This window comes from Chlorocebus sabaeus, chromosome 16, assembly GCF_047675955.1.
Source record: "Chlorocebus sabaeus isolate Y175 chromosome 16, mChlSab1.0.hap1, whole genome shotgun sequence".
NCBI classification, from domain to species: Eukaryota; Metazoa; Chordata; class Mammalia; order Primates; family Cercopithecidae; genus Chlorocebus; species Chlorocebus sabaeus.
In genome coordinates this window covers 26,789,499-26,814,580 of record NC_132919.1, presented here as the reverse complement: position 1 = coordinate 26,814,580, position 25,082 = coordinate 26,789,499, and the positions used below count along the sequence as shown (strand labels likewise).

At 46.8% G+C, this 25,082-nt stretch overlaps 1 protein-coding gene across 1 annotated transcript; it reads left to right on the top strand.

The window, feature by feature from the left end:
* Nucleotides 1–1,005: 1,005 nt before the first annotated feature.
* Nucleotides 1,006–25,082, top strand: SPAG5 (sperm associated antigen 5). The gene is made up of 24 exons (XM_008010801.3): nucleotides 1,006–1,161; nucleotides 1,422–1,547; nucleotides 8,057–9,147; nucleotides 9,257–9,431; nucleotides 15,934–16,008; nucleotides 16,250–16,342; nucleotides 16,434–16,568; nucleotides 16,781–16,900; nucleotides 17,007–17,099; nucleotides 17,203–17,316; nucleotides 17,669–17,762; nucleotides 17,936–18,083; nucleotides 18,164–18,266; nucleotides 18,430–18,563; nucleotides 18,769–18,907; nucleotides 22,541–22,652; nucleotides 22,824–22,910; nucleotides 23,176–23,296; nucleotides 23,409–23,520; nucleotides 23,909–23,989; nucleotides 24,133–24,288; nucleotides 24,364–24,438; nucleotides 24,566–24,646; nucleotides 24,886–25,082. The coding sequence occupies exons 1-24, from the start codon at nucleotides 1,111–1,113 to the stop codon at nucleotides 24,955–24,957; spliced, it is 3,588 nt and encodes a 1,195-aa protein (XP_008008992.3). The 5' UTR covers nucleotides 1,006–1,110; the 3' UTR covers nucleotides 24,958–25,082.

The following is a 25,082-nucleotide window of genomic DNA, read 5'->3' as shown; positions in this document are numbered from 1 at the left end:
GCTCAAAAGCCACTATGGCTAGGGCTAATGTATTGGACAACACAGTGCTAGGGAGCCCGTCCTGAGGACGCTGCAGTTTATAACATCATAGTTCCTACTCTTTGGACTGCTGCTTTCCCCCAATGTATTAAGACTTGCAGAGTGTAAATAGGGCGCCGTGAGTGTGCAAAGGAACACACACCTTCGCAAACGGCTCACTCTGAATACTTACTTTTCGGCTGTCCTACCTTCAGTAGGCTTCCCGTGCACAAGCAGAAGGCAGGAGCTGGCGGGGCGGGGAGGAAGGGCGGCTCTGCCATTTAACTATCTGTGCGATGCTGAGCAAATTACACACGGTCTCTCTGACTCAGCTCCTTCCTGTTTCAAATGGGTATTATAGTATTTCTCACTACGTAGGTCCTTATGCAGATTAAATGAGCTACTACACGGCATTCGGCACAGCGCCAGGCACACACTCAATGTTCAATACATGTAGGCGGTAAGCCCAGTAAACTGGTAGCCGGCCTGAGCAAGTCCCAGGAAAAGCCCAGAAACTCTGGAGACATTACAGCCCAGGTCGAGAACCACGGCCCAGGCCGTCCTGTACGCGGGCCCACCAAGCCTAGGGAAGCAGCTTGTCACCGTTTCGGCTTCTAGACTCCCTGGCCGGCTCTTTCCCGTCAAGGTTGCGGCTGGAGGGGCCTGAGGGAGACCTGGGGAGCGGCTTACTCTTTCCATCCACGGAGACAACTTGGATGTGAACACCATGAATGTGAGGAGGTCCACTGGAATCAGGAGGGATGAACTCCTGGACTCCCCAGCTACCCGCGGGGTCCTTCCCGGTGTGAGGACACAAGACCTGTCCTGGGCCGGGCCCGCATCCAGCCCAACAGTCGGCGTCTGCGGTGAGGGCTCTGTCAGCGGAAAGCGCGTGACAACCTACGGGCAGGCAGGGCCGGGGGCGTGGTCAACGCGGGCCCCGCCCCCCGCCCCCGGGCCCCAGCGCCGAGCGGACGCGCCCGCCTGAAGCAGCCAATTGGGAAGCGCAGAGCAGGTTCAAACATAGACGGCGGGTGAACATGGCGTCCTCGACTTGGTTTGAGACGTGATCGGCCTGCCTTCTGGCTGAAGATGTGGCGGGTGAAAAAACTGAGCCTTAGCCTGTCGCCTTCGCCCCAGACGGTGAGCGGGAGAGCTCTGGCGGAGAGAGCTGGGCTGGGCTGCTGGCGCGGGGGCACCGGCCGTGTCGACTGTCCTGGAAAGTTGGGTCGAGCCCGGGGTTGGGTGCTTGTGGAGTCTTTGTTCGCCTTGCCGCTCCTGCGCGACTAGAGTGCGAGCCTACTCTTCTAATCGCCTCTTGGGCTTCTTAGGGAGGGAGGAAGGGCGGGCTAGCAGAGCCCAGGCTTCCTCACACTAGCCCTCTTTCTTGGTTTCTTTCTCAGGGAAAACCAGCTATGAGAACGCCTCTCCGCGAACTTATCCTGCAGCCCGGTGCCCTCACCAACTCTGGAAAAAGGCCCCCCGCTTGCTCCTCGCTGACCCCATCACTGTGCAAGCTGGGGCTGCAGGTGAGATTCGCCTGGACAGCTTCTCGACTGGGCTGTTTGCCCAGGGTGAGAGCTCAGGGGAACAGAGGGCCAGGGCTAGAATAATTAATAACGATAATGAAGTCGTCTACGTCACTGACATCCATTTACAGCTATTCAGGCCAACAGAGAGGTGCCCTAGGGTGGTTAAAGGAAATCCACTGAGAACCTGAATCTCTGTTTAGCTGTTAGTTTTTATTACCTCCTCCTCCTCCCTTCGACCTTTATCAAACTACTTAGAAATCCTGCCACTCTGATTAGTGCTCTTCCTCCAACATGGGGTCACTTATGGAAAGGTCAGTCAGCTGTAAGATTGAGGCAATATCCATTCACTCTAGGAGGTAGTCAGAACTCTCCTGGGATCAAGTTACACCACTGGAAGGCAGGGTACTTGGATCACCTTAGTTTAAACTAGCCCCTTGCAGAATTGCCCTCACTGATTTGTACTTTTGTTAAACGTCTTGAGAGATGTAGCCATGTAGAAACTGCATTTCAGTTGCCGTCAAAACTTGTCAAGGAAGAAGCTTGACTCCTGTATAAGATTCCTCAAAGAAAGGCTTTGGGACTAACTGCCTGGAAAAATTGTCTTCCTGAAGAAATTGCTATCCTTTTCTTTCTGATAATGAGAGCTATGCAGTTTACCATATTTTCCCTCTTGCTCTGCCTTCTAGAAAGCTCAAGGCCAAACTGGATCATCACATACAGCTACTGTTACTTGCAAAATAGGAAGTTTTGCTTCCTCTTTTTTGACCATGACTTTGTTATTTCATTAATCATATCTATTCATTTTCATGCATATGAATTATTTTTGGAAGGAGATGGGATATCAGTAAAATAGGTTTGAGGAGGAAAGAGTGTATAAAGACAGATGACATCCTGAGTAACAGTAGGATGATAGCAGTCTTTCTTGAAAGAGTTGCAAAATACCTACTGTCCAATAGAACTTTCTGGGATGAGGGAAATATTTGATAATCTGTGCTGTCCAGCATGGTAACTACTAGTCACATGGTTACCGAGCACTTAAAATGTGGCTGAGGTGACTGAAGAATTGAATTTGTTTGTTTTTGAGATGGGAGTCTTGCTCTGTCACCCAGGCTGGAGTGCAGTGGAGCGATCTTGGCTCACTGCAATCTCTGCCTCCAGGGCTCAAGGGATTCTCCTGCCTCAGGCTCCTGAGTAACTGGGATTACAGGTGCATGCCACCACACCCAGGTAATTTTTTGTATTTTTAGTAGAGATAGGGTTTCACAATGTTGGCCACGCTGGTCTCAAACTCCTGACCTCAAGTGGTCCGCCTGCGTCGGCCTCCCAAAGTGCTGGGATTACAGGTGTGAGCCGCTGCGCCTGGCCTGAAGAATTGAATTTTTAATTAAATTAAATTAAAAATTTTTTTTTTTTGAGATGGAGTTTCGCTCTTGTTGCCCAGGTTGGAGTGCAATGGTGTGATCTCGGCTCACTGCAACCTCTGCCTCCCGGGTTCAAGCAATTCTCCTGTCTCAGCCTCTGGCATGTGCCACCATGCCCAGCTAATTTTTGTATTTTCAGTAAAGATGGGGTTTCTCCACGTTGATCGGGCTGGTCTCGAACTCGTGACCTCAGGTGATCTGCCTGCCTTCGCCTCCCAAAGAGCTGGGATTATAGGCGTGAGCCACTGCGCCTGGCCTGAATTTTTAATTTAAATAGCTACGTGTGACAAGTAGCTATCATATTAGACAGTACAGCTTAAGGTGGAAAATAAATAAGTACTAGGTAGAAATTGAGCTCTATAGAGCTTATAGAATTTATTATGATTATTAATTTTTTTATTTTGAGATGCAGTTTAGCTCTTGTTCCCTAGGCTAGAGTGCAATGGCATGATCTTGGCTCACTGCATCCTCTGCCTCCTGGGTTCAAGCGATTCTCCTGCCTCAGCCTCCCTAGTAGCTGGGATTACAGGCATGTGCCACCACGCCTGGCTAATTTTCGCATTTTTAGTAGAGATGGGGTTTCGCCATATTGACCAGGCTGGTCTCGAATTCCTGACCTCAGGTGATCCACCTGCCTCAGCCTCCCAAAGTGTTGGGATTACAGGCGTGAGCCACAGCGCCTGGCCTGAGCTTATAGAATTTAACCATGATTATTTAATCACAATAGCAGAATACTAGATTGAAATTGAATTCTCCTTCCCTCTTAACTACTGGGCGTACTACCTCCAGATGTAGTCAGCTACTCGATGAAAAGGGTTTTTCCCCAACAAAATAGCCATTATTTTTGTTTTGTAAAAAAAATTTTTTTTTGAGAGTCTCACTCTGTCACCCAGGCTGGAGTACACAGTGGCACAATCTTGGCTCACTGCAACCTCTGCCTCCCGGGTTCAAGCAATTTTCCTCCCTCAGCCTCCCAAGTAGCTGGGATTACAGGTGTGTGCCACCATGCCTGGCAAAGTTTTTCTTTTTTTGAGACAGAGTCTCACTCTGTCACCCAGGCTGGAGTGCAGTGGTGCCATCCAGGCTCACTGCGACCTCTGCCTCCCAGGTTCATGCAATTCTCTTGCCTCAGCCTCCTGAGTAGCTGGGATTACAGGCATGTGTCATTACGCCCAGGTAATTTTTGTATTTTTAGTAGAGACAGGGTTTCACCAGGTTGTTCAGGCTGGTCTCGAACTCCTGACCTCGTGATCTGCCCACCTCAGCCTCCCAAAGTGCTGGGATTATAGGCGTGAGCCACGGTGCCTGGCCTAATTTTTTTTTTTTTTTTTTTTTTGAGACAGGGTCTCACTCCTTCATCCAGGCTGGAGTGCAGTGGTGTGATGTCAACTCACTGCAACCTCCGCCTCCCGGGTTCAAGCAGTTCTCCTGCTTCAGCCTCCCCAGTAGCTGGGATTACAGGCGCGTGCCACCATGCCTGGTTAATTTTTTGTATTTTTAGTAGAGGTGAGGTTTCATCATGTTGGCCAGGCTGGTCTCAAACTCTTGACCTCAAGTGATCTGCCCACCGTGGCCTCCTAAAGTGCTGGGATTATAGGTGTGGGCCACTGCTCCTGGCCTGTTTGTAAATTTTTGATTATTAATAGATTTTAATTATTTGAAGCATTTGAATATATAAATGTATAAGGAAGAAATATTTCTGTTATCTTAGATAACTGTCATATTTGACAATTTTTTCATGCATCTCTTTATGTGTGTCTATTTTGTATATATGCACATACACACACTCATCTTTATATTATCTTTTTGTTTTTTTGAGAAAGAGTCTCGCTGTGTCGCCCAGATTGGAGTGCAGTGGTACGATCTTGGCTCACGACAACCTCTGCTTCCCAGGTTCAAGCGATTCTCCTGCCTCAGCGTCCCGAGTAGCTGGGACTACAGGCGCCCGCCACCACGCCCGGCTGGTTTTTGTATTTTGAGTAGAAATGGGGTTTCACCATATTGGCCCAGCTGGACTCGAACTCCTGACCTTGTGATCCGACCGCCTCATCCTCCCAAAGTGCTGGGATTACAGGTGTGAGCCACTGCACCCTGTTTTTTTTTTTTTTTTTTTTTTTTTGAGACAAGGTCTTGCTCTGTTACCCAGGCGACAGTACAGTGGTGTGATCTTGGCTCACTGCAACCTTGAACTCCTGAGCTCTAGCAATCCTCCCACCTCAGCCTCCTGAATAGCTGGGACTATAGGTGTGAGCTACCATACCTTTTAATAATTTCAAAATTAAAGTAAGATACATGAAATTACAATAAAACATAATAGCATAACAAATTACTATAAAGTACACATCCATGTAACTAATATCCAGGTCAGTAAGTAGGACAGTGCCAGAATATCAGAAGACCTTTTTAACCTAACTTTGGTTTTGTTTTATCCACTGATATAAATGAGAAATTTCATGTTTGATTATTTTTTGTTTTTTGTTTTTTTTTTTTTGAGACAGAGTCTTGCTCTGTTGCCCAGGCTGGAGTACAGTGGCGCAATCTTGTCTCACTGCAAGCTCCGCCTCCCGGGTTCACACCAGTCTCCTGTCTCAGCCTTCCAAGTGTCTGGGACTACAGGTGCCCGCCACCACGGCCGGCTAATTTTTTGTATTTTTAGTAGAGATGGGGTTTCATCGTGTTAGCCAGGATGGTCTCGATCTCCTGACCTTGTGATCCACCCGCCTTGGCCTCCCAAAGTGCTGGGATTACAGGCGTAAGCAACTGCGCCTGGCCTGTTTGATTATTTTTTTAATAAATAATTGGACTTTCTATCTAAAGCTTCCAAAATAGTTTTCTCTTCGTTATAGCACATAAATTTTATAATTATGTGTCTAGCTTGTATCTTTTCTAGTCAGTCCTGCTTAGAAACTGGTGAGCCATTTTAATGTGCAAACTCAGGTCTTTCATTGGGGCAATTTTCTTCTAATATTTGTTAATCAATGCCTTATGTATATATGTTCTCTCCTGGAATTTCTTTTATTTAACTGTTAGGTTTCCTGGGTTTATCTTCTAATTCTTTTAGCTTTTCCTTCAGATTTACATTTCTTTATATTTTTATCTTTGCTTTAAGATATTTCGTCCACTTGTCCAGCCCAGTAATTCTAGTTTCAACTCTGATAATTTACTCTTTCAATTCATTTTACTGACATTTTTTATTTAAAATAATGTTTATTATTTCTAAAAAGTCTTTTTGTGTGTATTTATGTTGTAGTTAAAGCTTAAGTACTCATGTTTTTTGTTGTTCAGATTATCATCTGTGTCCTCCGGCAGCTCTGTTTTGTTAGGGTCTACCTTTTCTTTTATTTATTTATTTATTTATTTTTTGAGACAGGTTTTTGCTCTGTCACCAAGGCTGGAGTGCAGTGGCACGATCTTGGCTCACTACAACCTCTGCCCCCTGAGCTCAAATGATCCTCCCACCTCAGCCTCCTGAGTAGCTGGGACTACATGCACGCATCAGCACCACCATACCCAGCTAATGTTTGTATTTTTAGTAGAGATGAGGTTTGAACTCAAGCGATTCACCTACTTGTGGCCTCCCAAATGCTGGGATTACAGGCATGATCCACTGTACCTGGCCTAAGGTCTGCCTTTACTAACTATCTTCGTGTTTATCCTTTCTCTGGCTATACCAGATCCACTTAAGATCATTCATATTTTCTTTTGTTGTTTATTGAGTCTCAGGTCCAGCAATCGTGCAGTTGGTAGAAGGTACACTTGTCTTTCTCCCTGTGACCCAGCAGTAGGGAGGTTGTCAGTCCCTTGTCAGGGCATCAGGAGGAAGTCTCTCTGCTCTTTAGTCTCCTGTGCTACAAAGTCTAGGTCTCTTCAAATCGCAAGGGCCAAGTTGGTTCAACCCCTGTGTTCAGGATGCCCTTAGCTCTGTGGACTATAAGACTAGGTCACTGGCACAGGTTAGTGTTGCCCTTTCTCCCTGGACTTCATGGATCTCTGTGGTCCATGTGCTTTCTAACTCTGGTTCCCAAATTCTTATCTGTTTCAAGAGGGAGAAGATCTTTTTTTTTTTTTTTTTTCTTTTGAGATGGAGTCTCAAAGAAGTCTCTTTTGCCCAAGCTGTAGTGCAATGGTGCAAACTCGGCTCACTGTAACCTCTGCCTCCTGGGTTTAAGCAATTCTCCTGCCTCAGCCTCCCAAGTAGCTGGGATTACAGGCATGCGCCACCACGCCCAGCTACTTTTGTATTTTTAGTAGAGATGGGGGTTTCACCAGGTTGGTCAGCTGGTCTCAAACTCCTGACCTCAGGTGATCTGCCCGCCTTGGCCTCCCAAAGTGCTGGGATTACAGTTGTTAGCTACTGCGCCCAGCCAAGAGGGAGATCTTGTACCAACTCTAGATTCTGACAGAGCTTGAGCCTTCACTCACACCCTATGGACCCCTCCTACCTGTTCATCTACAAGTGCGTTAAGATTTCAGAATGGAAAGGCGTGGGGTCATGTTCAAGCTGCCATCTGCCCATGATACGGATCTATATTCTCAGCCGTTTTTTTTTTTTTTTTTTTTTTTTTGAGACGGAGTTTCGCTCTTGCTGCCCAGGCTGGAGTGCAATGGCACGATCTTGGCTCATTGCAACCTCTACCTCCCGGGTTCAAGTGATTCTCCTGCCTCAGCCTCCTGAGTAGCTGGGATTACAGGTGCCCGCCACCACACTTGGCTAATTCTTGTATTTTTAGTAGAGACAAGGTTTCACCATGTTGGCCAGGCTGGTCTCGAACTCCTAACCTCAGATGATCCACCCGCCTCGGCCTCCCAAAGTGCTAGGATTACAGGCGTGAGCCACCACGCCCGGCTGTCAGCCTGTTTATAATGTAGGCTGGTTCACTTGGAAGGACCCAAAATGGCTTAGCAGCTTTTCTTTCCCTACTATTGGGTCTCTATATGAGCAACCAAGATTAGCCAAGTTCTTACCTAAGCAGAGGTAGTAAGAATTATTTTCTTTTTTGAGTTTAGACACTATCTTGCACTCGTAATTGTATGTTGGGAACTGAATTGACCGCCTTAGACAACTACTTTTGTTTCCTTTGGCAGGAAGGCAGCAACAACTCATCTCCAGTGGATTTTATAAATGCCAAGAGGACAGACTTCCCTTCAGAACATTTCAGTCATTCCTCAAAGTGGCTGGAAGCCTGTCAGCATGAATCAGATGAGCAGCCTCTAGATCCAGTTCCCCAAACTAGCTCTACTCCTAAAATGTCTGAGGAAGCAGTAGACCCACTGGACAACTATGTGGTTAAAACCATCGTCCTTGTACCATCTCCACTGGGGCAGCAGCAAGACATGACATTTGAGGCCCATTTAGATACCATGGCAGAGACAAACAGCATATCTTTAAATGAACCTTTGAGAACAGGAGATCTGGTGAGAGAGGAGGTGGCACCCTGCATGGAAGACAGGTTTTCAGAAGTTGTTGCTGCTGTATCTGAGAAACTTATCTTTCAGGAATCTCCATCCCATCTCTTAGAGTCTCCACCAAATCCCTCTTCTGAACAACTAAATTGCTCCAAGGAAAGCCTGAGGGACAGTAGGACTGAGGCTGTGCCTGAGGACTTAGTAGTACCTTCTGAAAGTAACGCCTTCTTGCCTTCCTCTTTTCTCTGGCTTTCCCCTTCAACTGCCTTGGCAGCAGATTTCCCTGTCAATCATGTGGACCCAGAGGAGGAAATTGTAGAGCATGGAGCTATGGAGGAAAGAGAAATGAGCTTTCCTACACACCCTAAGGAGTTTGAATCAGAAGATCAAGCACTTGTCTCAAATGTGGAAGATATTCTGTCCACATGCCTGACACCAAATCTAGTAGAAATGGAATCCCAAGCAGCTCCAGGCCCAGCAGTAGAAGATGTTGGTAGGATTCTTGGCTCTGATACAGAGTCTTGGATGTCCCCACTGGCCTGGCTGGAAAAAGGTGTAAATACCTCCGTCATGCTGGAAAATTTCCGCCAAAGCTTATCCATTCCGTCGATGCTTCGGGATGCTGCAATTGGCACTACCCCTTTCTCTACTTGCTCGGTGGGGACTTGGTTTACTCCCTCAGCACCACAGGAAAAGAGTACAAACACATCCCAGACAGGCCTGGTTGGCACCAAGGACAGTACTTCTGAGACAGAGCGGCTCCTGTGTGGGTAAGTGCCCCTATGTTCTTGTGCCTCGTGAGTTCCATTATCCTGGACCTTCCCCTCCCTTCCCTTCCCCTCCCTTTCTTTTTGTCATGTTCTTCTGTTTCTGCTGCAGCCGGCCTCCAGATCTGACTGCCTTGTCTCGACATGACTTGGAAGATAACCTGCTGAGCTCTCTTGTCATTCTGGAGGTTCTTTCCCGCCAGCTTCGGGACTGGAAGAGCCAGCTGGCTGTCCCTTACCCAGAAACCCAGGACAGTAGCACACAGACTGACACATCTCATAGTGGGGTAAGAAGGTTCCTTTCAAAGCTTGAAGGATCCCAGTGGGCTCTCTTCCTTGAAATTTAAGCTGAGAAGCTGCCAGAGGGCAAAGGGGACTCCTATCACAAGCTTATACTTAGAACATTTGTAAAAGCTGAGAATCTGGGCAGGCACAGTGGCTGATGCCTGTAATCCCACTGCTTTGGGAGGCCAAGGTGGGAGGACTGCTTGAGGCCAGGCATTTGAAACCAGCTTGGGCAACATAGCAAGATCCCATCCCTACAAAAGATTTTTTAAAAATCAGCTGGATATGGTTTTGCATGCCTCACTACTCAGGAGGCTGAGGCAGGAGGATCATTTGAGCCCAGGAAGTTAAGGCTGCAGTGAGCTATGATCATGCCACTGCACTTCAGCCTGGGCAAGACAGTGAGACCCTGTCTCTTAAACAAAAAAGCTGAGGATCTGAAAAATCCCCTTAAAGCCATGGGTAGTCACTATACTCCTGGGGTACATCAAAACTTTCCAAAGTAGTGCAAGCAAGGAAAGTTTTAAAGGAATTGGTTTTTAGAACATCATCTTCCACATGTATTCTTTTTCTTCATTTTTTGCATTGGTAGACTTATTTAATATTTTAAGAAAAATTGTGAATAAGCCTAAAACATTTTTTAAAATAATTTTTATTTTTTGTGGTTACAGAGTAGGTAAATATATTCATGGGGTCCATGAGATGTTTTGATACAGGCATGTGATGGGCAATAATCACATCACGGAAAATGCGGTATCTGTATCTGTCCCCTCAAGCATTTATCCTTTGTGTTACAAGCAATCCAATTATACTCTTAGTTGTTTTTTTTTTTTTTTGTTTTTTTTTTTTTGAGACGGAATCTCACTCTGTCACCCAGGCTGGAGTGCAATGGTGTGGTCTTGGCTCACTGCAGCCTCCTCCTCCTGGGTTCAAGCGATTCTCCTGCCTCAGCCTCCTGAGTAGCTGGGAATACAGGGGCATGCTACCACACCCAGCTAATTTTTGTATTTTTAGTAGAGACAGGTTTTCACTGTGTTGGCCAGGCTGGTCTCGATTTCCTGACCTTGTGATCCACCTGCCTCAGCCTCCCAAAGTGCTGGGATTACAGGCATGAGCCACTGCGCCCAGCCTGTTTTTTTTTTTTTTTTTTTGAGACGGAGTTTTGCCCTTGTTGCCCAGGCTGAAGTGCAGTGGTAGGGCGATCTCGGCTCACTGCAACCTCCGCCTACCAGGTTCAAGTGATTCTCCTGCCTCACCCTCCTGAGTAGCTGGGAGTACAGGCATGTGCCACCACACCCAGCTAATTTTGTATTTTTAGTAGAGATGGGGTTTCTCCACGTTGGTCAGGCTGGTCTCGAACTCCTGACCTCAAATTATCCACCCGCCTCGGCCTCCGAAAATGCTGGGATTATAGGCATGAGCCACCACGCCTGGCCTATTTTAGTTATTTTTAAATGTACAAATTACTATTGACTGTAGTCCTCCTGTTGTGCTATCAAATATTAGACCTTATTTATTCTCATTATCCACATGTATTCTTCACTGTTTTTCTTTCCTACTTCTCCATTCTCAAATGCCTGATTGCCTATGCCCACTTTCCTAAAGAAGAACATACTTTCTTTTCTTTTCTTTCTTTTGAGACAGAGTCTTGCTGTCACCCAGGCTGGAGTGCAGTGGTGTGATCTCGGGTCACTACAACTTCTGCCTTCTGGGATCAAGCCATCTTCCCACCTCAGCTTCCCAAAGTGCTGAGATTATAGGCATGAGCTATTGTGCTCAGCCTCCCTTCTTCTGTTTCTACTTATTCCTATTGTTGTTTTTCTGTGTGTTTTTTTTTTTTTGAGACGGAGTCTTGCTCTGTCGCCCAGGCTGGAGTGCAGTGGCGTGATCTTGGCTCATTGCAAGCTCCGCTTCCCGAGTTCCCACCATTCTCCTGCCTCAGCCTCCTGAGTAGCTGGGACTATAGGCGCCTGCCACCGTGCCCAGCTAATTTTTTGTATTTTTAGTAGAGACGGGGTTTCACCGTGTTAGCCAGGATGGTCTTGATCTCCTGACCTCGTGATCTGCCCGCCTCAGCCTCCCAAAGTGCTGGGATTACAGGTGTGAGCCACCACGCCTGGCCCCTATTGTTTATGTGAAGAAGATTTCTCAGTGTTTACATCTATCAGAATGGAAAGGAGTCAGCTGGCATGGTGGCTCACACCTGTAATCCCAGTACTTTGGGAGAGTGAGGTGGGAGGATCACTTGAGCTCAGGAGTTCAAGACCACCCTGGGAAATATGGTGAAACCTCATATCTACAAAAAAATACACAAATTAGCTGGGTGCGGTGGTTTGTGCCTGTAGTCCCAGCTACTCGGAAGGCTGAGGTGGAGGATCACTTGAGGCCGGGAGTTGAAGGCTGCAGTGAACTGAGATCTTGCCACTGCACTCCAGCCTGGGCGACAGAGCCAGACCCTGCCTCAAAAAACAGAGTCATGAATTGTTGCTGAACCATTTCTTATTGCTAGAATTATAGTAATCCACAGATATATGAACTAATAAGAGGAAGGAAGCTCCATCAATTTCATTAATAGGTGATTCCCAATTAAATTTTGCTGAGCATGTTTATTTTATGAGAAATTATTACAGTGACTACTATACAACTGATTAAAAGATTTCTCTATCAAAAGAAAGCTTTTTCACTTTAAAGTCTTCTAGTCAAAGGAGTTGAAAGGAAATTTTAATTTAAATTTAGACAAACTTTTGTTGTTATTGCAGAGATGATGGTTAATAACAGATTTTATTTTTATTTTTTGAGATAGAGTCTCGGTCTGTCACCCAGGCTAGAGTACCATGTTGTGATCGGGGCTCAGTGAAGCCTAAGCTTCCTTGGCTCAGGTGATCCTCCCACCTCAGCCTTCTGGGTAGCTAGGACTGTACGCCACCACACCTAGCTAATTTTTTTGTATTTTTAGTAGAGATGGGGTTTTGCTATGTTGGCCAGGCTGTTCGCAAACCCCTGGGCTCAAGTGATCTGCCAGCCTTTGCTCCCAAAGCACTAGGATTACAGGTGTGAGCCACTGTGCCCAGCTAATAACAGACTTTAAAGCATATAAATATATTACATTAGGATGAAATTGTGAGAAAAATAAATGTTCAAAGAGAAAAAGCAATGACATAATAAAATTTCTGACTGCTAAGAAGAGCTTTTTCTTGTATTTTTAAAAGATAGCAACTAGGTATCATACCATTTTGGTGTATGTAGTATTTATGCCACTGGATATATTTAAGAGTAATCTAATAATTTTATTTTAGGCTGGGTGTGGTGGCTCACACCTGTAATCCCAGCACTTTGGGAGGCCGAGGTGGACGGATCACCTGAGGTCAGGAGTTCGAGACCAGCCTGGTCAACATGGCGAAACCCCGTCTCTACTAAAAATACAAAAATTGGCCAGGCGCAGTGGCTCACGCCTGTAATCCCAGCACTTTGAGAGGCCGAGGCGGGTGGATCACGAGGTCAGAAGATTGAGACCATCCTGGCTAACACTGAAACCCCGTCTCTACTAAAAATTAGCCGGGTGTGGTGGCAGGCTCCTGTAGTCCCAGCTGCTCCAGAGGCTAAGACAGGAGAATGGTGTGAACCCCGGGGGCAGAGCTTGCAGTAAGCCGAGATCGCACCATTGCACTCCAGCCTGGGTGACAGAGCGAGACTCCGTCTCAAAAAAAAAAAAAAAAACAACAACAACAAAAACCAAAAATTAGCCGAGTGTGGTGGCAGGTGCCTGTAATTCCAGCTATTCGGGAGGCTGAGGCATGAGAATCCCTTGAACCCGGGAGGTGGAGGTTGCTGTGAGCCGAGATTGCACCACTGCACTCCAGCCGGGGGGATAGAGTAACACTCTGTCTCAAAAAAAAAAAAAAAATTATTATTATTATTATTATTTTTTGAGACGGAATCTCGCTCTGTCGCCCAGGCTGGAGTGCAGTGGCGCGATCTTGGCTCACTGCAAGCTCCACCTCCTGGGTTCCCACCATTCTCCTGCCTCAGCCTCCCAAGTAGCTGGGACAGCAGGCACCCACCACCACGCCCGGCTAATTTTGTTGTATTTTTAGTAGAGACAGGGTTTCACCATGTTAGCCAGGATGGTCTTGATCTCCTGACCTCCTGATCCACCCGCCTTGGCCTCCCAAAGTGCTGGGATTACAGGCGTGAGCCACCGCGCCCGGCCCAAACAATTATTTTAAATTGTCAATATTGGTAATATGCTGGACATTAAAGTCTTTGTAACAATTTAAACTTAAGGGTACTTAGTTTTTGCAGGAAATACGAGAGGAAAGTAGCTAAAAGACCACTGTTGGCCCAATGTGGTGGCTCACGCTTGTAATCCCAGCACTTTGGTAGGCTGAGGCTGGCAGATCACTTGAGGCCAAGAGTTTGAGACCAGCCTGGCTAACGTAGTGAAACCCCATCTCTATTAAAAATACAAAAAGTTAGCTAGGTATGGTAGCGCACTCCTGTAATCCCAGCTACTTGGGTGGCTGAGGCATGAGAATCCCTTGAACCCAGGAGGTGGAGGTTGCAGTGAGCTGAGATCACACCAGTGTACTCCAGCCTGGGCAACAGATTGAGACTGTCTCAAACAACAACAACAATAACAACAATGTTCTAGAGGACTCTGTTACAACACAGGCCTAGGAAGGAAGGGAATGGTGGCAGGTGAAGGAATTGATAGCACTTCACCATTGTGGCTGTTGAGATAATAGGTGGCTGCTGCTAAGAAGAGATGGTCCCCAAATGTGCAAAGACCTCCTTTGAGTTGAAATATCCTCAAAGTAGTGACTTTAACATTTGCCAAAAATCCTGGAAATCATAAGCTCCATGTTCCTCCAGCTGCTCAATTTCTCTCCTGTTTTCTTATCTTTGTATCCTTTCCTCTGGTTCTTGACCTTGTTTCCCCTCCCTGAATCTGCCTTGCATCCTCTTCCCCTGAAGCTTGCCAGGTCCCTTTGTAGGCCACTGAAGCAGAACCAAAGAGGGGAAATGACATACCTTTAGCCATTCTCCATCACCATGCCATGTCCTTGCTGCCTGGCTGCCTCCTTCACATTAATCTCATCACCTGCCTGACTGTCCAGCTGAGCACTATGTGAGCCCTATCCAAGCTCATGTGCTACTCTGTGCCTTACTGCACGATGCAGCAGTGAATGATAACTGCTTTGCTGGGGAAGGGAGCCATGAACTCCAAGAAATCAGCACTGCTGCTCCAGTAGTAATTTTTTCCCCAGATGATGGCTGCCTTGCCTCAGTAATGAAGACTCCCACTTTTCTCTTAGAACTTATCTTCCAGGGTTCTACTGCCTTTGAGATCATACTTACTTACTCTATGCATACTATGAGTTTTATCTATTTGACCCAGGATAATGAGCAGACAATTAAGGAAGTAAAAATGATGAATAAATACCTAAGAAGGTTAGCATTATTGGCATTAAAAAATGCAAATTGAACAGTGAGATGCCATTTTCTTGTGACTCAATAGCAAATAATAAAATAGGTAAAGCTGGTAAGCATACTCTGTTTATCTGTAGGATATAAATTGGTTTATCCTTTTTTTTCTTTCTTTCTTTCTTTTTTTTTTTTTTGAGAGAGGGTCTCACTCTTACCCATACTGGAGTGCAGTGGCATGAACATGGCTCACTGCAGCCTCTACCTCCTGGGCTCAAGGGATCCTCCCACCTCAATCCAGCTGAGTAGCTGGGAATACAGGCACGTGCCACCATGCCTGCCTGGCTAATGAAAAAAAATTTTTTTTTTTAAAGAGATGGGGTTTCACTATGTTGCCCAGGCTGGTCTTGAACTCCTGGACCTAAGTGATCCTCCTGCCTCAGCCTCTGAAGGTGCTGGGATTATAGGCATGAGTCACTGTGCCTGACTAAACAAAGAAATTTTTTATCTACCTGTGGATTTTTCTTTCTGACTTGGCTTCACTGAATTGAATTGTGAACTTTGCTCCTACTTTTAATAGGAAAGGTGGCTGGGTGTGGGAGGAGCACTTTGGAAGTCCGAGGCAGAAGGACTGTCTGAGGCCAGGAGTTTGAGACCAGCCTGGGCAACATAGCAAGACCTCATCTCTACAGAAAATAAAAAATAAATAAAATAGGAAAGGCTCCTATAACTCACTGGGTGGGAGGAAGAATGAGGTGCTGGCAGTACATGTTGCCTACTCAAAAGGAACAACTTGGCTGGTCACGGTGACTCACCCCTGTAATCCCAGCACTCTGGCCACCAGCCAGGCCAACATGGTGAAACCTCGACTCTACTAAAACTACACATATTAGTTGGGTGTGATAGTGCATGCCTGTAATCCCAGCTACTTGGGAGGCTGAGGCATGAGAACTGCTTGAACCTGGGAGATGGAAGTTGCAGTGAGTTGAGATTGTGCCACTGCACTCCAGTCTGGATGACAGAGCAAGACTCTGTCTCAAAAACAAACAAAACAAGGAACAACTCTGTTTTTCTGGCTAGATAACTAATAAACTGCAGCATCTTAAGGAGAGCCATGAGATGGGACAGGCCCTACAGCAGGCCAGAAATGTCATGGTAAGTGTTGATTGACCTTACACCACCACTGGGTCTCCTGTGAAGATCAAGAATGGAGAATCCTGGGTGGTTAGTAGATGGTGATACTAAGCTGTGGTGGTGAAGGAAGGTTTCCAAACCTTTGTAAAGTACATCTCCTTATGGGGAGCTTGGAATTTGGGGTTAGTGGTTTTCTTCCCCAGTGCCCCTGTTGCCTGCTTAGTGACTATTTGATCTCACCTACCCATTTTTTTCTCTACAGCAATCATGGCTGCTTGTCTCTAAAGAGCTGATATCCTTGCTTCACTTATTCCTGTTGCATTTAGAAGAAGATAAAACTACTGTGAGTCAGGAGGTAAGCAGCATGAAGATGGAGGTAGAGGCCTGTGGTGGGACTAAAAGCCATAAAGAGGAACCAGGCACATCAACTGATTCTTATTGTATAGTCTCGGCATACAGAAATCTTGGTCTCTTGCTGTTTTGATTTACTGAAGAAATTGAGGGCAAAGCTCCAGAGCCTCAAAGCAGAAAGGGAGGAGGCAAGGCACAGAGAGGAAATGGCTCTCAGAGGCAAGGATGTGGTAAGGTGCCAGGCATTTGTTCTTGTATGTGGGAGGTTTCCACCTCAGGGTTCCTGTAGGAACACAAATGCACTTTAGACACAGATGGGTGGCCTAAGAACTGCCTGCCCTGGGGAGTAAAGAACTGATGTATTGAGGTGTCAGATGGTTACAGCTTTTTGTGCTGGCTCCCCTGTTGCCCACTGTGTCCTTGCAACCTCTTCCCTCAATAGGCAGAGACAGTGCTGGAGGCTTTCTGTGCACATGCCAGCCAGCGCATCAGTCAGCTGGAACAGGACCTAGCATCCATGCAGGAATTCAGAGGCCTTCTGAAGGACACCCAGACCCAACTGGTAATTTAAGGGCATTTTCTTTCCTGGGGTCTGTGCTGACAGACTGGGAGGGTGGACCTGTATCCAAAGGGAAGGGGCTCCCGCCTAGGCAATCTTTCTTTTGTAGGTAGGGCTTCATACCAAGCAAGAAGAGCTGGTTCAGCAGACAGTGAGTCTTACTTCTACCTTGCAACAAGACTGGAGGTCCATGCAACTGGATGTGAGTATTTGGGGCCATCATAATTAATTCCTTACTCACATCAAGTCCTGTTAGGAGCTTTGCCTCAAGTGTGCTCTACTGACCTGCTTGCTTCCCCTGGTAGTATACAACATGGACAGCTTTGCTGAGTCGGTCTCGACAACTCACAGAGAAACTCACAGTCAAGAGCCGGCAGGCCCTGCAGGAACGTGATGCAGCAATTGAGGAAAAGCAGGAGGTACAGACCAGGAGTGGGGACTGCTTAGGCTTGGTTTCCTTTCTAATGTGTGATATCATTAGCCTCTTACCCTGGATCTGTTTTCTTTTCACCCTGTGGGTTTGGAGGCCAGCCAGGTCCCTTAGCTGTAAGATGGCCTTAAGCCCAGTTTTTTCCTTTGCCCTTCAGCATCTTTACTTTAGCAACTTTTCTCCTGTCTCTACTTTTTCCTGAGGATCAACCTTATTTTCTGCAATGTTGATGCCCAGGAGCAAGGTAGTTTTCTGTCTTGTTCAGAAAGAGAAGCTGGACCAAGTCCTGGGATTATTGATTCAGGAGGAACTACAGGAGGAAAACCATCTTTTCTTCCTAGGTTTCCAGGGAGCTGGAACAAGTCTCTGCCCAGTTAGAGGAGTGCAAAGGCCAAATAGAACAACTGGAGTTGGAAAACAGTCGTCTAGCAACAGGTGTTTGTGTGTGTGTGTGTGTGTATGCACGCATGTAAGCAGTTGAGCCCTGTTAAGGCGTGGAGTGTGGCACTAGAGCAAGGAAGTACTCAGGAGCACTTTCTTTGGAGCAGAGGTTTGGGCAGTTTCTGGCCTGGTAACTGCATAGTGTCATTAGGATACTTTTGTTCTAGATCTCCGGGCTCAGTTGCAGATTCTGGCCAACTTGGACAACCAGCTAAAAGAGCTACAGAGTCAGCATGCCCATTGTGCCCAGGACCTGGCTGTGAAGGATGAGTTACTCTGCCAACTTATCCAGAGCAATGAGGAGCAGGCTGCTCAGTGAGTTCCTAACAGGGTATTGTGGCAGTAGGCATCCAGGAATTAGGACCAAATGGGATCTAATATATGGTCTCTGACAGATGGCAAAAGGAAGAGATGGCACTAAAACACATGCAGGCAGAACTGCAGCAGCAACAAGCTGTCCTGGCCAAAGAGGTGCGGGACCTGAAAGAGACCTTGGAGGTAAGGAATATGGCTTGGGCCAAGGGAGCTGGTAAACCTCAAGAGTGTGATTCTTGCCTGATAGTGTTGAGGTAAGGTTTGAGACCATGAACTAGAAAAAGCCTCTGTCCCTAGGGCACTAAAATTCTCCCTCCCTGTCTTGCTGCTTCTCTTGTCTTCCCAGTTTGCAGACCAGGAGAATCAGGTTGCTCACCTGGAACTGGGTCAGGTTGAGTGTCAATTGAAAACCACACTGGAAGTGCTCCGGGAGCGCAGCTTGCAGTGTGAGAACCTCAAGGACACTGTAGAGAACCTAACGTAAGTTGTCTAACTTTCTGTACTTCCCCCCAAGTGCTTATTTTTTTTTGTCAGGAACACTTCTAGAAGCCAAAATCTCCAAGAAGAGAACTGTGAGTGTTGAGCCTCTTGTTTCTCTCCTTTAATGCGGCTCTGTGGGGATTTGGGAGAGGCGTTCAGAGAAGGTAATTTGGTCTTTGGTCATCTTCCCTGTTCCTTATTTCAGGGCTAAACTGGCCAGCACCATAGTAGATAACCAGGAGCAAGACCTGGAGAAAACACGGCAGTACTCTCAAAAGCTAGGGGTGCTGACTGAGCAACTACAGAGCCTGACTGTCTTCCTACAGACAAAACTAAAGGAGAAGGTAGGATCCCGGGGTTCCTTCTCTTCTCTTCCAATTGTATCTTTATTTTACAGAATAGTCTTCGTAAAACATTACTCTTTTTCTAACTGTGACCTTATATGACTTGCAGTTACCTATAGGACCTCATTAGCCTGTTGCTTAAACCTTTTTTCCCTTGTCTTCTACCTCCTATTTTGAACACTTTGCCCCAGCTAGACTGCCTGTATGCTACACATATGTCCCCATTTTTATCTCCAGAACCCAGACTCTGGCTGTTCCCACATTCATTCTCTTCTTTCTTCAAACTGGAAATGCCTATTCTATTAAAATCCTCCCTTCCAACCTGGGCAACATGGTGAAAACCATCTCTACAAAAACTACAGAAATTAGCCCAGGTGTAGTGTTGTGCACCTGTAGTCCCAGCTATCCAGGAGGCTGAGGTGGGAGGATCACCTGAGCCTGGGAAGTTGAGGCTTGCAGTGAGCCATGATCATACCTGGTTAATTTTTTGTATCACTGCACTCCAAACTGGGTGAGAGTGAAACCCTTTCCCCCACCAAAAAAGAAATCTTCCCTGGTTCACCTTCTTTGAAATGTTCCCAAATCAAATCATGTGGACCTGGCGATCTTTTCTTCTGCCATATTTCTCATGAACTTACTCTTCTTTTGTATTTGTATTAATTTTCCTTGGATACCTGGTCTCTTCAATCAGACTATGTTTCAAGAAAGCAGAAATACAGCCTTCTTTGGCCTCCCCGCAGTGTGCACTAAACAATAAGTGGTTGATATCATTCAGAATACACAGGTAATTAGCTTATTCAGCAGATAAAGCCACAACAAATATCCTAAAATCTGGCAATTGCTTATGACCTGATCCTCTTTCCCAACTGGGTGCCGAGCACAGGAAATGCCAACAAATCTACAGTTTAGCATGGAAGACAACCAGATGTAAACTTGTCATTTTGACTTATGATCATGGTAGAGGTCTGCATGGACCACTGTGAGAGATAGAGAGGGGAGGACCACTTCAACCTTTGAGAATTAGGATCCCTTCTCAAAGCAGCTGACCTTGGGTACAGTCTTGAGGTTTAGAAGTTTGTAGGGTAGGGGTGGGTATTTAGGAAGGCCCACTAGGCAGAGGGAATGGTGTATGAAAGTTTCATCTGACGACATATGAGAGTCATATGTAGAAAGTCATGCACATTGTACATGATGTGTTCTTTTTTGTAGTGTCTACCTTATAAAACCTGGGTTAGGTGCTGGGACTAGAGGATGAACAAGGCAAGATGCCGCTCATATGGAATGCAGCAAGTCTGAGGAATGGGAAGCAGCTCTTCATGGCTGCAGCGTGAGAACCATGTGGGGCAAGGCAGGAGACAACACTGGAGAAGTAGGCAGAAGGCAGATTTTGAAGGCTTGAAATAATGGCAGTTTTATAGGCGGTAGAAAGGAAAGGATGGAGTGAATGGATTCAATAGATATTTAGGAAGCAGACGCAGTAGAACCTGGTGACCAATTTGATGTAAGAGGCAGAAGAGTGAATGATGATCCTTAGATTGCTAGGAAAGAGGGCCCAGTGGGTTAGCTGTGTTAGTGTGTGGAGACGGGTTAGTGACACCTCCAGATCATCGCCATGCTCAGGGAGCACTTCACCTATGTGTCAGGAGGGATAGCAATAGGAAGCACTTCATTTCCCCACAACTCAGACGCCCAGATGGGAGGGCAGAGGACCAAGGCTGAAAGGAGTGGAGAGCCTGAGAGAGAGATGAGACTGAGGGGAGGTAATGGTGACACAGGCTAACCAGTTGGTGGGAGAGACCTAGACCGGGGGGGCAGAGAAGGCGGGAGAACTGGAGAGAGGGCCTAGCCTAGGAGGAAAGGGAGCAGGCTGAGCAGGAAATGCTCTGGGTAGGAGATGCAGACTCCAAGGAAATATCCAAAAGAAGAGGAGGATTTGGGATTGGAAAAGCTGAGGTTCAGGTGGGAGAGCTGAGGAGGGATAGAACAGAAGGGTTGAGCCATGGGGTTTCAAGTATGCGGAAAGGAGCGAAGATGTTAGGAAAGGGTCGAAAGGGCACATCCTGGAGTCCCAGGTAGCAGGACGAGGATGGCAGGGGAAGAGCCAAGGAGACAAAGCAGAGATGCTGAGCGGCTCCTGCCTTGCCTGGCCTTACCTGTGCACAGCCAGTTAGCTGCTGCAGCCACAAGCACAGCTCCTCCAGAACTGAGGCCAGCAAGCTTTTCCTATAAATGACCATATAATAAGTACTTTTGGCTTTTTGGGCCATATCGTCTCTGTCTCAACTACTCAACTCTGCCTTTGTAGTTCAAGAGCAGCCATAGATGATATGTAAATTAATGGGTCTGGCTGCGTTCCAATAAAATTTTATTTACAAAAATAGTTGGCAGGCTAGATTTGACCTGTAGGCCACAATTTGCTAGTGTTCCCTCTCCCTGCTCTAGAATAGTAAATACAGGAGTAGGAACAGACTTTTGATAGGGTGGCACAGGGAAAATGGTGAACTCAGCTTCATACAGATTTGACTGTGGAACCTTCTGGTAGATTCTTCACAGGCAGTTAGCCTTTTGAGTCTGCAGACTGGGAAAAAATCCAGTTGAGAGAGGGATGGAAGTCATTCATGTGGAAAGGAAGTTTGAAGTAGATGTTTTTGTGGCGCTCCCAAGGCAAGGCCACCCCGGGAATGAATTAGAGTAAATTTAGGGCCAAGGACTGAACCCAGAGGATCCAACAGTTAAGGAAGGACCTGTGGATAGAGAAGAAATAACCAGAAAGGTGTGAGGCCTGCCTTTAAAGGAGAGAGACTCATGTCCTGCAAGCTAAGAAAAGAAAGTTTCTAAAAGAACAATGTGGTCATCAGTATCAAATAGGTCAGCTAAAACAAGAGCTTCAATGTATGCATTGCATTTGAAAGTAAGGCTGCCATTGGTGAACCAAATGACAAGAATTTAGGCGGAATGACAAGGGAGAAGCCTGAGTGTAGTGGGCTGGGGAGTTAATAGATGGTGAGAATTATAAACAAGAAGTATAAGCCGGGCGCGGTGGCTCACGCCTGTAATTCCAGCACTTTGGGAGGCCAAGGCGGGTGGATCACGAGGTCAGGAGATCGAGACCATCCTAGCTAACACAGTGAAACCCCATCTCTACTAAAAATACAAAAATTAGCTGGGCGTGGTGGCGGGCCCCTGTAGTCCCAGCTACTCGGGAGGCTGAGGCAGGAGAATGGTGTGAACCCAGGAGGCGGCGGAGCTTGTAGTGAGCAGGTATGGCGCCACTGCACTCCAGCCTGGGCCGCAAAGCAAAACTACGTCTCAAAAAAGAAAAAGAAGTATAGGCTCCTTCTTTTCTTTTTTCTTTTCTTTTTTCTTTTCTTTTCTTTCTTTCGCAGTAGCTAAAAGGGGATTTAAGGTAAGAAGAAGGGTTTTGTTTAGGTTTATTTTTAAAATACTGCTGTTTTTGTGGGAGAGGCTGAAGAATATAAACATGTTCAGGGAAAGGCACTAATGGAGAAGTTGAAGATAGATAATTGAGATAATAGGTGGAACAGCATTTTGGAGGAGATGGCTGGGAGTTACCTAGAAGCCCAGGAGTTCACTAGACCTGAACAGCAGCTATTTTTTCTTCTTTGTCCTTAGACTGAACAAGAGACCCTTCTGCTGAGTACAGCCTGTGCTCCCACCCAGGAACACCCTCTGCCTAATGACAGCACCTTCCTGGGAAGCATCTTGATAGCGGTGGCAGATGAAGGTTAAAGGCCCTGGGATTTGAGGGCGGGAAAGTTGTAACCCTGCTCCCGATATCTTCAGCCGTTGAAGATGTCCACCAGCGGGCTTGTCTGTCTTACCCTGGCTTCCATTATGATAGACCCCTCCCTGGATGACCAGAGGGGCCCTCTCCCATTATTGGTTTTTCTCTTAGAGCCAGAATCAACTCCTGTGCCCTTGCTTGGAAGTGACAAGAGTGCTTTCACCCGAGTAGCATCAATGGTTTCCCTTCAGCCTGCAGGTTAGGAGGGGCTCCAGGGATCCTGCCTCATTTCTAGAAAATCTGGTGGTGATGAGTAAAGACAAAAGCAGTGAGAAGTGCTTTGCTCTAAAAACCTCAATTCTACTTGGGCTCATTTTATTTCTGCCTTCTGGGATCTGTAATGTTCCAGACATTCAAATCCTGTGGGTGGGGAACACGGATAAGAGTTGTGGAAATGATGGCTATACACTCCTTCCTTCCATGGCTGGAAGGCTAGACCTCTATCTGGGACTTTCTCTTTCAGAGACCCCAGGTATGGAGGAGAGCCTGGCAGAAATGAGTATTATGACTATTGAGCTTCAGAGTCTTTGTTCCCTGCTACAAGAGTCTAAAGAAGAAGCCATCAGGACTCTGCAGCGAAAAATGTGAGTGGGATGCAGTTTTGGTGACAGAGGGACAGTGAGACAGCCTCTTAAGCCAAGGGTTGAACTGGCCCCTGAGAGGACAAGAATGTTGCTGAATTCTTCCTTTCTTTAGTTGTGAGCTGCAGGCTAGGCTACAAGCCCAGGAAGAACAGCATCAGGAAGCCCAGAAGGCAAAGGAAGCAGACATAGAGAAGCTGAACCAGGCCTTGTGCTTGCGCTACAAGGTGAAGGAGGGACCTAGAAGTGGGGCAATGAAGAACTGGGGCAGCTCTACTGGCCCACTGGGAGCCATTATCTCTCCAGGAATCTGGGTGGTGGGGATTTTCCAACCACTGCCCTAGTTTTGCCCTTCCTGGGGTCAGACATTTCACATTTCAGCTATGGGCTGACCTATCTTCCCAGGCAGACCCAGGAGAGAAGTCAGGAACTCTAGCAGAACTCTCCCAACACTGAAATGTGCCTTGCCTGGCTTGGACCTGGAGGAGGAATTGGAGTGATATCAACTGGTCTCATGTGGGCTGAGCATGGGTCAGGCACTCTCTCCTATCTCCTGGCAATGGCTGTGAAGAGACCAGCTCTCCGTGTGTCTTCTCACCTTCCTTTCCCTCACAGAATGAAAAGGAGCTCCAGGAAGTGATACAGCAGCAGAATGAGAAGATCCTAGAACAGATAGACAAGAGTGGCGAGCTCATAGTATGTTCACCATCATGCCCAGGCCTTTGCTTTCTGTGTTACTGGTCAGCCAGGATCCCAAATATGAGAAATGGTTTACTTTTGTTCACCACACGTTGTCTATCCTTATGTCCTATTGGACACCTCTCCATTCTTATTCCCAGAGCCTTAGAGAGGAGGTGACCCACCTTACCCGCTCACTTCGGCGTGCGGAGACAGAGACCAAAGTGCTCCAGGAGGCCCTGGAAGGCCAGCTGGACTCCAGCTGCCAGCCTGTGGCCACCAATTGGATCCAGGAGAAAGTGTGGCTCTCTCAGGAGGTGACTCAGAGTTAGGAGCTGGACAGCAGGTGGGGACCCCAGGCTGTACCCCTGTTGATCTGGACATATTTCTAGGTGGACAAACTGAGAGTGATGTTCCTGGAGATGAAAAATGAGAAGGAAAAACTCATGATCAAGTTCCAGAGCCATGTAAGAATGTCCATGCCATTCCAGGGCCATTACCTACCATCATTAGCAAATGCCCTGCCATGTTTCCCCTGTCCTACCAAGCTTGCTCTTTTATGCATAGGACTTATAAAATCTGTTTGCTTTCTAGAGAAATATCCTAGAGGAGAACCTTCGGCGCTCTGACAAGGAGTTAGAAAAACTAGATGACATTGTTCAGCATATTTATAAGGTACAGGCAGGAAGGAGGTGATATAACTAATGTACCTGGTACAAGGCCTGGCCCCAGGAGGTACTAATGAGCACAGCTCTCGTTCCCAGCCTTTACTGAGAGCTGGGCCTGAATCACTATTGCAGGCTTCTCTGTGGTGTCTGTTTTCTCCCCTCTAATTCAGCGGCTGCCTCCTGGGGCTGGGAGCCCTGGGCCTTAGGCCTGTGGTCCTGAGCTGCTTTTTCTGCCTCTCTTCCCAGACCCTGCTCTCTATTCCAGAGGTGGTGAGGGGATGCAAAGAGCTACAGGGATTGCTGGAATTTCTGAGCTAAGAAACTGAAGGCCAGAATCTGCTTCACCCCTTTTTACCTGCAATACCCCTTTACCCTAATACCAAGACCAACTGGCATAGAGCCAACTGAGATAAAGGCTATTTAAATAAAGTGTATTTAATGTA